The sequence below is a fragment of the Apis cerana genome, linkage group LG1 (genome assembly GCF_029169275.1).
Source record: "Apis cerana isolate GH-2021 linkage group LG1, AcerK_1.0, whole genome shotgun sequence".
NCBI lineage: Eukaryota > Metazoa > Arthropoda > Insecta > Hymenoptera > Apidae > Apis > Apis cerana.
This window is the reverse complement of record NC_083852.1, coordinates 6,126,341-6,141,232: the sequence shown is the minus strand read 5'-3', so window position 1 is coordinate 6,141,232 and position 14,892 is coordinate 6,126,341. Positions and strand designations below refer to the sequence as shown.

The 14,892-nt window shown below is 19.4% G+C and overlaps 3 protein-coding genes across 3 annotated transcripts; 2 read left to right on the top strand and 1 right to left on the bottom strand.

Moving 5' to 3' along the window:
- Position 1: 1 nt before the first annotated feature.
- On the top strand, positions 2 to 5,691 carry LOC107995011 (ankyrin repeat, PH and SEC7 domain containing protein secG-like). The gene is made up of 5 exons (XM_062080565.1): positions 2 to 345; positions 425 to 466; positions 1,209 to 2,468; positions 3,543 to 3,886; positions 4,270 to 5,691. Exons 3-5 carry the CDS (start codon positions 1,645 to 1,647, stop codon positions 4,830 to 4,832), a joined length of 1,731 nt encoding a protein of 576 aa, XP_061936549.1. The 5' UTR covers positions 2 to 345; positions 425 to 466; positions 1,209 to 1,644; the 3' UTR covers positions 4,833 to 5,691.
- Positions 5,692 to 10,057: 4,366 nt separating this feature from the next.
- Positions 10,058 to 12,694, bottom strand: LOC107994740 (fibroblast growth factor receptor substrate 2). The gene is made up of 4 exons (XM_062080432.1): positions 12,554 to 12,694; positions 11,499 to 11,818; positions 10,940 to 11,340; positions 10,058 to 10,870 (listed from the first exon to the last, which is right to left on the bottom strand). Exons 2-4 carry the CDS (start codon positions 11,805 to 11,807, stop codon positions 10,141 to 10,143), a joined length of 1,440 nt encoding a protein of 479 aa, XP_061936416.1. The 5' UTR covers positions 11,808 to 11,818; positions 12,554 to 12,694; the 3' UTR covers positions 10,058 to 10,140.
- Positions 12,695 to 13,401: 707 nt separating this feature from the next.
- On the top strand, positions 13,402 to 14,872 carry LOC107994750 (signal peptidase complex subunit 3). The gene is made up of 5 exons (XM_062080506.1): positions 13,402 to 13,544; positions 13,877 to 13,952; positions 14,283 to 14,369; positions 14,461 to 14,564; positions 14,640 to 14,872. Exons 1-5 carry the CDS (start codon positions 13,402 to 13,404, stop codon positions 14,767 to 14,769), a joined length of 540 nt encoding a protein of 179 aa, XP_061936490.1. The 3' UTR covers positions 14,770 to 14,872.
- The last annotated feature ends 20 nt before the right edge of the window (positions 14,873 to 14,892 follow it).

Genomic DNA, 14,892 nt, shown 5'->3' with positions numbered 1-14,892 from the left:
AATTTTTGCACAGTCTATACATATAAGCGTGTGCTATGTGCATACTCAAAGAATGTTTACATTTCTAAAAAAATATTGACATTTATATTTTAAAACGAATTGTTTAAAAATAAAAATATTTAAGTATCAATATAATATTTCATAAAATCAATGAAAATAGAAAAGACTCTATAGTAATATGTTATTGTCATTTTTAACAATAACGTAAAAATCATATGGTTTGCATGAAATTATGTTAAATATGAAATTGAAACAAATATAATGATATATTAAATATATAATAATATATATTACTGTGAATATATTTACAAATAATGAACAAAATATTATGAGAAGTTATGAGAAGTAATTTATAAAAATTTAATCTTCTGCATTAACCTCATTTTTTATTTTTCCTGATAAATAATAGATGAAATATTTTCAGTGATTTTTATAAAATACATTTTTTAATCAAGATAAATTAATTGTAAGTACTTAATTCATATAATTTTTAAATTTTTTTTATTAAATAGTAGATAAAAATATTATTTATAAAAGTAATATTTCATAAAATTAATTAAAATTAATTATTTTATAAAATGATCCTTAAAAAAAATATGATTAATAAATAAAATTATGCTAAAAAATACAAATAAAATCAAAAAATGAAATTGAAAGTGACATTATATTCTTTATATTTTAAATTAATTTATTTGATTTTTAATCTAATTTAATCGATATTGATTTTTACATATGAATTATCATTTTACATAAATATATGTACATACTTTATACTTGTAAATGTAAAGTTTAAAAAATCAAAATTATAATATCAATATTTATTATATGTATATCATGAAATTTATTTGTTATTTGTATATATCATATTTTAAGTAATTGTGTTTGCATTATGTTTAAAAAAGTTTAGATTAATTTATAATTTTTATTTAAAATTATATTATATCTTTTCATTTTGCATTCAAACTTTATATAATTTTTATAATCATCACTTATGAATAAAAGTATCAATATAGAGATAAAAAAATAAAATTTCCTAGAAATTATAATATTAAAAAATGATTAAAAAATCCTAAATAATACAAATTTCAATTTCAAAATTAATGAAATAAAAGAAATGAGAGAATAAATATAAAAAAACATATATTACTTAAGTTTAATCGCTTCAAATCCAAAATAAGATAAAAAGATATATTGAATCCGATTTCTAGGGTATCAGATCTACAATAAATTCCTTAGATGCACCGCAGGAGGTTTTGAGAAGTGGGGTAAGGAGTAAGGGTGGGGAAGTTAAGAAGAAGGAGAAGAGAAGCAGAGAAATTCGTAGCGACGCTTCGTAAGCAGATTCATTTGCTTTTTAGTCACGTATTTGTAATTCGTTGATTCGTTTTATGAATTATTTTGTACATTTGTATTTATACATAGACATTTATAATTTGTATTCATTTGTATCTTAATTATATGATTGATAATTATATTATATCGAAAAAGTAATGAACAAACAGGTGTATTAAAAAAGAGAAAATAAGAAAATAGTAATGACTACAGTAAAGTAGATCACGGTGTAAGACTATCTTCATCTTAAAAGGCGTCAAGCCAATTATCAGAGAATCAGGTTCAATTAAAAGGCAAGCAACAATCATCAGAATGACTGCTGCTTATACAAACGATCCTATATCTCAGGAACAGAACGTAGAAAAGAAGACAAGTACAATAGTTAGTAAAATATTATACAACAAGAAAGAACAAGCAATGCTGGAGGAAAGCACTGAATTTGCTAATACAGGAATTATGAAGCTTGCAACAGGTGGTGAGGAGCAAGAAGAAATCGTTGTTAATAAAGAAAAACTTACACTTTGTATATCGGTTAATACATCAGAATTGCTTGAACAAAAAGTTAAAAATATTGTGGAATATAAAAATAATGAAGATAGTGAATTTCTAGAAAAAAATGAAAATACTTCAGTTATTATTGAAGATATTCAAAATGCAACTATTAATATGGGTGAAATTAAAAATGAAGTGATAAAAGATTGTGATTTGAGTGTACCAAAATCGACTTCAAATTTAATTGTATCAATGAAAGTCGATGCGTTTCTCACCGAATGTGATTTTCAAGATATTATATCGGAAACACGTGAAACTGATCTTTTTCCGCAAGATAATTTTAAGTTACAAGAATTGCAAAACTCTATTGAAAATATTGCTATGGAAATTAGCGATTTTTCGAACGATTTTGGAAATTGTAACGAATCATTAGAAAATGTAGTTCTTCAAAAAAATAACAAAGAAATCTATGATCCAGAAAGTGAACTGAATTTTCACGAAGCTGTACGTGCTGGAGACGCCAAGTGCGTTGCGGCACTTCTTGCAAGTAACTTAATACAAAATCTAGACGAACCGGATTGGAATGTTTCAGGTGATCCACCCCTGCTAGTAGCAGCTACAAATCATTGTTTGCCTATACTTAGGTAAGAAATTTTTTCTGTAAATTATAAGACATTAAATAATTTTAAGTATTGAATAAAAGATCTTTAAAAGATTTTTTTTTTAATTTTAAACATTTTTTTAAATGAAATTTTTTATAAAGTATATGCATATAGTATTAATGAAAATAAAATATATTTTTGAAAAATTGTATTATGTATCATATATGTATCATTATGTATTATGCCAATAATCTATTGCTAATGATTGAGAAATTGAAACATTAAATTTTGAAAAAAAATTAATAAGTTATAAATTAAAAAATAAAATTTAATTAAAAAATTTTAATAATAGTAATTATTATTTTTTTTTTTTCATACTAATTTCTATCAAAATCAATAAATTTTATAAAAAATTTTGAAGAATATATAAATATTTATATTTATATATAAATTTGTTTCGTAAAAAATTAAATTATTTTCATTATTAATAAGTCTTTAATCTGATTATCTATCTAAAATATTAATATTTCAAAAAATAAAATTATATTATCTAAATCTTATATATTATATAAAAATTAATATTAATAAATATTAAAGTTATATATATAGAAAAAATTTTCTAACATAAATATAGTGATTTAATTTTATTAATTTTATTGAATTCTAATTATTAATAAAAAGGAACTTATTTAATAGATTGTTAAACAATATCTAAACAAATTATTGTAGTTGAAGTGTTGATTTATCGAATATATAAAAATATTTTTGATTATATGGTTTATATATAAATATGTACTTTCTTGTCATGTTGCTACCAGATGTTCAAAAATATCTCGAAAAAATTTTATAGCTTATATAATTGTATGAATATATACACTCAAAAAAATAAAAAAAATTTACACATAAAATCTAGGAATATAATTCTTGTTATTTTTTAATAGTATTAAAATCATTGTTAAAATTATATTTATTTATTTGTCTTTAAATAATATCATGAGATTAATTATAATCGAATTTTTTTAATTTATATTATCGATATTTTAGTATTATTATATTAAAATTAAACGAAAAAAAAAAATAGTGAAATAAAAATGAAAGCATTCTCGATTTTTGTAGTTTATTACTCGCGAACGGATGTGATCCAGCTGTGCGCTCTCCTCGTGGTGAAACGGCGCTTCACAGAGTGATTTTAAATGGAGGACCAGGAAATGTATTGCAATTTGTAGGAGAACTTTTGAAATATGGTTGCCCATCAGGCGTAAAAGAGGCTGGTGGTGGTTTGACCGCATTGCATATATTAACACGTCAACTAGCTCATGCACAAGGATCAAAAAATTTGCATCATAATTTCGAAGCAGCTTTGAAAACACTTGATTTATTAGCACGCGCTGGTCCTATTAATGCGAAAGATCATCAAGGCCGTAGTGCACTTCATATTTTAGCTTCATCTACTATTTTTGGTATAAACTTTTATATATATTTAATAAATAAGATATTTATTAAACGATTAATTATAAAATAATCACAAAGTATTTTATTTAATTTTATTGTTAAAAAATATTTAGTTATCAATGTTATTCTTTAAAATATTTTTTCACCAAAATACATGTAAAAATATTTTTAATCATATTGATAGATGTTATAAAAAATAAATATCAAAATATATAAATAAAAAATGTATTAATAGTATTAATAAAAATATATTAAAAATTTTTTACAACTAAAATTATAAAATTATATATTTAAATATAAAAAAAATAATTTTAATATTTGATTATTTTAAAACTATTATAAATATTTATTTTTTAAAATAAATAAATAAAAACAAATTATTTTCTTACAGATAACAACCATAGAACTGAGATCGAATCATTAATCGAAACGTTGTTGGCTGCTGGTGCGGATCCATCACTAAAAAATGATAGAGGAGAAACTCCTTTACATGAGTGCCTCGAGTGCGGTGCTTTAAATACCGCGTTTTTACTTATATCACATACACCAACCGGTATAATGTCACGTTATGGTGAAACTCCATTGCACATTGCCTCTAGAAAAAATTATATCGATATGGTAGCGAAATTATTAGAACACGGAGAAGATCCTAGTGTACAAGATGCCGGTGGTAATACACCTTTGCATCTAGCTTCTGCAAGAGGTTTTCATCAAACTGTTTCTTTATTGGTCACATCGCCTCTTGCACAATTAGAAAAATTAAATACTGAAGGATTGACTGCACTTCAAGTAGCTGCTGAAAGTGGCTTTATTAATGCAGTAAGATTATTGTTGAAAGCAGGTGCAGATCCAAGTCAAACAATCAACTATTGCACGACAATTTTTCATCGTCATCCTGATATTTCTGTTTTAATAGATCACGAATTGAGTAGACGTCGCCAACTCGCTGCTTAATTACTTTTTTGTATGACTTTTTGATAGTTGCTGATTTAATAGTAAATCTAATCAAATTTTCTTTATATGTACTGAAATGTGATTTGTAATAGAATTTTAAATTTTAAATTTTATTTTTATCGAGAATATTTTATCAAAAAATTAATTAATTTGATGATTATATTATTGTTTATTTTTTGAACTGATATAGAAAAAACATATGTTTAATATTTTAAAGTTATTTTAACGTTGAAATTTCTTACATTAAATAAATAATAAAATAATTATATTAAATTATTGGATTTTCATATAACACATATAATATTATTAATATTATAAAAAATATTTGTATTTTGTATATAATAATTTTGAAAACAATTTCATGTTTTGTTATTTTTTTTATGTGGTTTTACAAAATATTTTATTGCAAAATTTATATTAAAAAATATTACATAAAAATGGCATATTTTTTTATTTTATTAATTTTAATATATATAATATTTACATATAAAACATTTTTAAATCATTGAATTCCAGATATCCAGCTATGCACATTTACGAAATTAAGAAAAAAAATGAAAATAAAATGTATTAAAATAACTTGATTTCAGAATATTCTAAACTTAAAGTATAATATGATTTGATTCAATATACATACACAATATTCATATGTACATATACTTTTTTATCATCCATTTATAAGTACTAATATTTGCTTATTGCTCAAGACTGTATAATATACAAATATATATATAAAACTAGAACAAACATAATTAAAGTTATATAAATGCCATAATTTTTGGCTGTGGATAAATAGTGCCTTCTAAGACTGTGTTATATCAAAATATACATTTTAAATAAAGGAATATATACATTTAAAGATTATCTTATTAAATATGCCCTTTTACATTATATTTAATTTATTATCATACAATATTATGTAAAAGAATTAATATTTCTTTATAATTTTTATACAATATACATAAATTTATACTAGAAATAAGAAATATTAAATTTATCATATTTTTATAATTATTTATATACAAATATGTATTTAAATAATTTGAAATTAATAAAAACAGAATCTCGTTCCAAATATAGTATAATACATAAACAAAAATTGCGTAACGACTTGTGTAATATATAATATATAATATATAATTCAAAATTATAAATATTTTCTAATAACATAAAAAAAAATACAAAAATAAATTTTTTGATATATTTTTTAATTATGAAAAATATTAATTTTATATCTTTTATAATATTTAATTTTAGATTTCATATCATTATTTGAAAATAAAAATAACATATTTTATTTAAAAAAATTTACAATTCAAAGAAAATTAAAAATTAATAAAATTAGTTACTATGAAATGATAAAAGATCATAAATTCTTTTTTAAATAACAAAAAATTAAAATACTTCACAGCCATTATGTTCATTTTATATTATAATTGCACATTCAGCGTGCTCTTGCTCAATTTGTCGTTGCGTCATACTTATTTACAACTTCTTGTCCATGTATTGCAAGTATGCATATAATAACATATATAATATTAAGCAATTTTATAAATCGCTACATTTTTTTCCCATTTAACATTTACTAGCTAAAATGTCTAATGCAACAACTTCTTAGTTTTGAAGATTAACTGTTCTCTCTTTGATAAAAAAGTATATTATTTTAATTATATAAAATATTAATTATATAATATTAGTTATATAAATTATATAATAAAAATTTTTTAAATATTTAATAAATTGCTCCAAATAAATATATATTTAATAATATATTTAAATTATTTATTTATGAAATATAAAAAAAGAAATGTTGCATTAGTATACATTTAAAAATATCTTTTATTATATTTCTAAATTTATTTAAACGTGGATTAAGATAAAAAAATTATTTTAAAACGATACATAATATATTATGAAAATTAGTATTATAATAAAATAATTTCTTAAAAATTAATAAAATAAAAATTATTTACTTAATACAATACTGCCATATTTAAAGATAAAAACAAATTTTTATCTTTGTAATAATAAAAAATATTATATGTATTACATAAAATAAAATCCATGCACATATTTTTATTGTTCTACTTTTCGATGTATAGTTTTAGGGTACATTCGTGCCACACATAACAAATGGAACAATTTTTTAATAATTTAAATAAAATTTTTCATTATTGTACTTTAAAATTTGTTTCACATATAAAGAAACAAATTTTTTATTGGCATTTTTCAATATTTTCAAAACTATTCTTAGTATTCGTTATTCTTTTTTTCTCTTTTTTCCCTCTTCCATTTTTTAACTGAAATATTTAATTTTTTTATAAAAAAAATATATATATTTAAAATTTAAATTTATTAAACTTAAATTCAAAATATATATTAAAAATATAATTAAATATAATTTTAAAACATATGTTCTATTATTATTTCCTATAAAGCATTTAAATATTGTCAATACATAATATTAAATGATAAATTCTTTAAATATATATATATAAACATTTTTTTTTAATTTTGTATTGAATTCAAAATACTATTTAATATAGAGAAGAATATGTAATTTCTATGAATATACTTTTAATTCACTCATATTTAAAAATTATATATATCTATATTATATCTTATAATTGTTTGTTATTTTATAATGTACAAAATGTAAAACATAAAGATAATTATAAAATGATTTTAAAAAACTATTTACATTTAATTTAAAAAAAAACAGTTTGTCATTCTCATTTATTTAAAAACATTAAATTAAAGGACAATTTAACTTATTATTAGTATGTAAAAAATTAAAATTCAGAAAATACAGATTATATTGTAATGTTATTACAATTATTAAAATTATTAAAATTATTATATCATAAAATTATTTTACAATATAATTTTTTACAATATATAATTATTATATTATATATTGATTAACTTATCAATTTTAATAATAAAAAAATATTTATTTATTTTTTATTTTTAAAAAAAGAAATATGAATTGAAAGATACAATGGATACAATTTTAAATAAAAACAAGCTCTTTGGTTTTATCTAGCTGCTTAAAAATATTCACTGAATACATATGATGTGCAGTAATTTAATAAAATAATTTTTAATTTACAATTTATGTAATTTTATATAATTATAAAAACATTCATTCTTTTACTTATATTATATTATAAATGAGCCATTTATTATCATATTTATTGAAGTGGATTTTGAACATAAATATTTTAATTTGCTTTAAATGCTAATTTATTATATTAAATAATAATATAAAAAAGTAATTAAATATATTTTTATATAAATTTGTTCTATAATAAAGTAGAGCATTTTAATATGTTATATTAACTTATTCACTACCATTAACTATTCATAAAAAATGTGTACATTTATTAATAATAATTATAATAAAGTTTTTCTTTCATCACAATATAATGAAATAATATGAAATATTAACAATAATTATGTTAAATTTATATGAAAAAGATAACAATTATATTTAGTTCTCAAATATCAAATTATGGCAGTGAATATGTCAATATTATAAGAATAATGTAATTATATAAAATCTGTTTTTATTATTATTTTTTTTAATATCATGTCATTATAATATTCATTTAAAACTATTCGTAACATGCTGTATTTTTTTGAAAAATAAAAATAACTGACATATTCAATGAATAGTTTTTTTTATAATTATTAATTTTTTAAGATTCTTGTAAAAAATAAATGATTTTAATTAATATTATATATTTTTATATATGTTACTATTAATATAAAAAAAAGTGATTTTTGTAATATTAAATTTAACAATATATTAAACATTAATAGTTTTATAATAGAAAAAATTAATAAAATTGCAAAATTAACATTTAAAATATGGATATTATTTTCTGTATAAACAAATATATTATAACTAATATTTTCTTTTTGTTTCGTAACTAATAAATTTAATTAGGAAACAACAACTATAATCATAACAATTATAATTAATTAAATCCTATAGCATGAGCATAATAAAAAAAAATGATTAGTATTTTTAACCAAAGAAGATTAATATTTTTTATAAAAATATATAATTAACTTATGATAAATATACTTTTAATAAGAAAGTAGTTTTTTTATAAATTTAAAATACTTTAAAACATATATACATATCAGAAATTTTTAAAAGAGAAAATTATAAAAAATAATATATATAATTCACAAAAATTAAGTTATTCACATTAAGTTTCTAATGAATAATTTTTTTAAAGAAAATAAAACTGAAATGAATTTTACAGGATAATTATAAAAACATTATTTAAAAAAAATTTTATATAAATTATTTGTATATTTAAATAATAACAAACAATTATTTGCAATAAAATAATACAAAAAAATTGTATTTTGTTCTATCTACTAAAAATATATATTTTATTTATATATATATATATATGTTTTTATTATGAATTAATGTATTTTTAATTATTATGTTAAAGAAACATATTTTAATTTTCATATATATATATATGTATTTAAGTTATAAAACAAATAATTATAAAATATATCAAATTCTAACTAGAACATAATAATTATATTATTAAAATTGTATATTTTAAAAATTTTTATCTAAAGAGCAACAAGATTATATTTGTGTTCATATATATTTATATGTACATTATTTATTGTACATGTATTATATATATATATATATATATATATATATATATATATATATAATATTAATATTTTACTATTAATATCTATGAATTATCAAAATCACTCCAAATTATGGCCATAATTAATTAAATTTTAATTAACTACTTTTAAAGTAGTCAATATATCATGTATTTTTATCTCAATTAGTCTATTTGAGCCTCATCAATTCCTATGATTCAGGAAAATTAGGGCATTTTAGCTTCTAATTCTCCTATAATAGTCAATGTAGAAAATCATTACTTATAATATTCTATAAACATATTTGTATATTATATAAAAGAGATTTTTTTTGTGCATATCAACAGCACTATGAAAAAAGACTTACTCTTTAAAAATACTGTAATATTTTTTGTATATGTTATATAAAATTAAATTCTATTAAATGAATAATAAAATATAAAACAAAATGAAAAATATAATTTTTTAATTATGCTTTTACATACTAAAATCTTTTTTGTTTAATATTATACGAAAAGTATATGAACTAATTTAATATTTTTTTCTTTGGTTTTATATTATTAAATTATTTATATTTAATCAAATATTTTATACTTTCTATAAAATGCTACAGATATTCAATACATGCAGGCACAGTCAGGAAACAAAAAACTTATTATTCGCTTATAGACGAACTACGCCTACCAGAGGCTGCTAAATCACTAATTGTAGAATTGTGACGTGTTTTTCTTGAACCTTCGTTATCATTTACAATATTTGGATTGACTGAATGAGAAAGAGCGGCTGTTTTATTAAAATCTATTGTAGCATACCCTTTTTGTAGTTTATTTGGAGATTCTGGAGGAGATGCAGTAGAATTTGAAGGACCATCTAATGGTAAATTCATTGGCACATCTTTTGTATCCAAATCTAATACAGCATAATTTACTTCTCTAATTGGACCACCTGTAGGCGTTGATGGAGGTAAAGGCGATTTCTCCGCAATCGATACTCCGGAAAATCTTTTCCTTAAATTTTCAATTTCATTTGATTCTAAATTAGCATAACAATGTCTTGTTGTTTCTTCTATATCAGATTGAATAGACGACAATGGTAAAGGTCGTGGTTTAGCACTAAAAGATTCTGCATGTTCTTGAGGATTTATATTTATATAAGCATGTCCACATTCATTATTTTCATTTTTATCTTCTTTAAATTGCATTATTTCAGATATACTATGAGTTGGAGATAATAGACTAACATCATTATTAATATCTATATTTATATAAGTTGCTATTGAAAGTGGTGATTTAATTTGAGAAGTGATTTCTGTATTTTTATGAACAGATGTTAGTTCCATTGATGCTGATCCATTATCAGATATAGAATTACTGACTGTACAAGACCTATGAAACATAAAATAATATTAATATATAATATAATAAATTGTATAAATAATATAATCATGTTTTTACCTCTGTATTGCTCTTCTAAGGCTTTTGTTGTTATTATGTTCCATTTCTAATGAGAGAGAGGACAATACTTCTTCATTTACATAAAGTGAGGACGGATGTGGTTGAGGAAATGGTGGTGGTGGTGGTGGTGGTGGTGGTGGCAGCACAGGAGGTGATGTAGGAGAGTTTATGTTTCCTTGAGATGACATAAAACCAGTGCTACTTCCTACACTATCGAGTCTTCCAACTCCATTTTGTTGATTATGAACAAATCTAGGACCCATATGATTATTAGATCTATTTAATATAGGATCCAAATAATTAGGCTCAACTGGTATTGTCACTCTTGTTACTGTTGGAGCAGCATGAGAAGCAACTGGAAGTTCTCTAGACATTGTATCATCTCCACTATTATTACAAACCTATAATAAATTTTAAATTATATATTTTTTTTAAAATTAAGAACTTTTAAAAAAGATTGTCTTAAATTCGTGATAAACGAAATAATATATTTATATATTTATATAATAATATAATAATATATTTTATGTTATAAAAAAATTTTATATTACAAACAAACCTGAATATTTGTTTGCACAAGATTAAATAAATGTGCAGCTCTACGGCATTTAAAAGCATAAATGCCTGGACCTGTAGAACATCTTCTTCCTGATTCAAAACTAAAAATTTCAGCATCATAACCATATCGCCTTAAACAACGTAGTGGCCACTTAATAGGTTGTTTACCACGTTGATATAGCACTATATCAGTTTCTGTAACTTCTAAACGTCCAGGTGTAATTAAATTACCTAAATCATCTACATTCATCACTTGAAAAACATTTGGATGTAGATCATTAATATCTGTTCGACTATTGACACAACCCATTCTTTGTTACTCTGAAATAAATATAAAATATAAATATAAATTCAATTTTATTAAATTTTATTAAAAACCAATATAAGTATTATATAATATTTATTATTTATTATTATTAATAATAATAATATTAACACAAATATATATTATAATTTAATTATTTGATAATTTATATTGCATACTATACTTAAAATCTAAAAGAAAAAACCATTATTGCTTGAAATTTTTAATAAAAGATTATAAATGATTTTCAAAATGTAAACTTTTAATTTGTCATTTTGATGTCATATTCTTATATAATCTTATAATGATTCAAAGTTATTTTTTCTAATATCATAATTTGTGAATCATATCATTGTTATATCATTATGTGATAAAATTTCAGAATTATATGATTATTCTTGAAAATATAATAAATTTCAAAATTTAATGTAAACATAATATATACAAAATATAAGAAAATTATTATTCTTATAATATTAATTATATTATTAATATATGACTTGAAAATATAAATATTAAATAGAAAATATAAATAATTATTTATAATTGTCATAAATTTTTAAGAATTTTTTAAAAGATCGCAATATATATTATGTTAATATAAAACTAAGAAATAAATGATATTAAAATCATTCTAGAAAAATTTCTTAAAAAGATTTTTAACATCTATTTTAAAAATATATATGATTAAATGAAACAAATGTTTTAAAATTAAAAATAATCATAAAAATATTTTAGCAATATTTACATACTTTCCAATGCGACATATCCAACGTATTCAACTTATTTCTTAGGATAAATTATTTATTCTTTTTCAAACAATTTCACCGCACATTTCACATAAACATTATATTGCATACTAAAATGTACTTCCTTGAAGTTGCTGCTGATAAAAAAAATAACCTATTGTAAACTGAAATTATTTGATATTGGCACATTTAGAAGGAGCATGTCATCAATTAACTTTGTATATTTTAGTAACAAAATAGAAAGACATGTATGTATATGAATATTAAATATTATATATATATATTATAAATGTATATATGCATACTCATTATTATAAAAATAATATAATTTAATTATTTTATTTTAATTATTTTTTAAAAAAATTAAAATTTTCTTGTAATTTTTTTAAAATAGATTTTATTTATATATTTATAATTTATATATAAAATTTATATAATATTTCTCATAATATTTATAAATTATATAAAATTATTAATTTATTTACTTGTTAATTTAAACATTCAAATTATAAATAATAAGAATTATTTATCAATTATTATTTATGTCATTAATTTTATAGTATTTTATTTTATAAAAAATATATTTTTATAAAGTAAACAATAAATAAATAGATTTCTACATGTAATGTAAGTAAACTGTGATTATTGAATTTAAGTTTACTTTATTTGTGAACGCGTTATATATTCGGTTTATTTTCGAACACTAACCCGGTATTCCACCGTGTCGAAGTGCTGACGTTGAAAAAAGAAATTTAGGAGAAATTAATTTTGATTAAAATTTTTTAATGCATAATTTAATTAATAAATTTATTAAGTTTTGATATTTTATTTATTGATTATAAAATATAATAATGCATACTGCTTTTATGCGCGGTAATGCTATTTTAGCATATACTTTGAGTGTTTCGGCATGTTTAACATTTTGTTGTTTTCTCTCTACTGTATTTATTGATTACAGAGCAAACGCAACTTTAAATACTGTAAAAGTAGTTGTGTAAGTAAATATATTTATTTAATAAATATTATAAATATAAATTTGTTAATTTAAAATTTTTCATTTCAAAATATTTGTTAATATAATTGTTTGTTTATATTTTTTCATTGTTGAATTTATATATTTTTTATGACATAATATAAAATTTTTATATAATAATTTTATGAAAAATAATTATGAAAAATATATTATATTTAAAAAATAAAATTTTAAAATTATTAGTATAAAATAACATTATTAAAATTTCTTTTAATTATTTTGATTAAAAATATTATATATATCATAATTAATATAATATTATTTAATAATTATTATAAGTTTTTATTTTACAGAAAAAATGTAGCAGATTACAGTGCTTCAAGAGAGAAAAATGATTTGGGATATTTAACATTTGATTTACAAACTGATATCCTTTTTATAACTCAGAAACTCTGAATATATATATATTTATTATATTTTTTAATAATTTTTTATATTAAAAATATATATAATAAACATGCTTAATAAATAATAACATATTTCAATATTAATTTAAATTAATAAAAATATATTTTTAAATTGAAATTATTTTTAAAAATATTTTTTTAATTGAAATATTTTATTTTGTTTATTAATATTAAATGTTGTATAATTCATAATATATATATATATATCATAATAAATAATAAAAATTTTAATTAAAAATCTATAATAATATATTATAATTATAAAATATAATTTCTTTACAAAAATATACATCTCACTCCTCTATTTAATTGGAATGTTAAACAGTTATTTTTATATCTCACAGCAGAATATCAAACAGAAAATAATAATTTTAATCAGGTATAATTTAAATGTTCTAATATAGAAATAGATTAAGGTTTTAATTATATTTAATTTGAATATGTTATGTAAAAATATTTTTTTATTTTAGGTAGTATTATGGGATAAAATAGTACTTCGTGGAGATAATGCTGTTCTTGACTTTAAAAATATGAATACAAAATATTACTTCTGGGATGATGGTAATGGTTTAAGGTAATTATAAAAAATCATTTAATAAAAAAATAATTTACATTTATATTGTAACTTAATAATTATTTCTTATTTTAGGGGAAATAAAAATGTAACATTAATATTATCATGGAATATTATACCAAATGCAGGACTTTTGCCAAGTGTTAATGCATTTGGTTCTCATACTTTTGCCTTTCCATCTGAATATACTTCATTACGTGTATAATATACATTTTTACATATGTAATATGTTATATTTGTTACTTTGTAATGTTTCTAATTATTATATATAAAAGTAATGTGTATAAAATATATTATTTTATTTGTTATTTAATAGCTATAAATTATT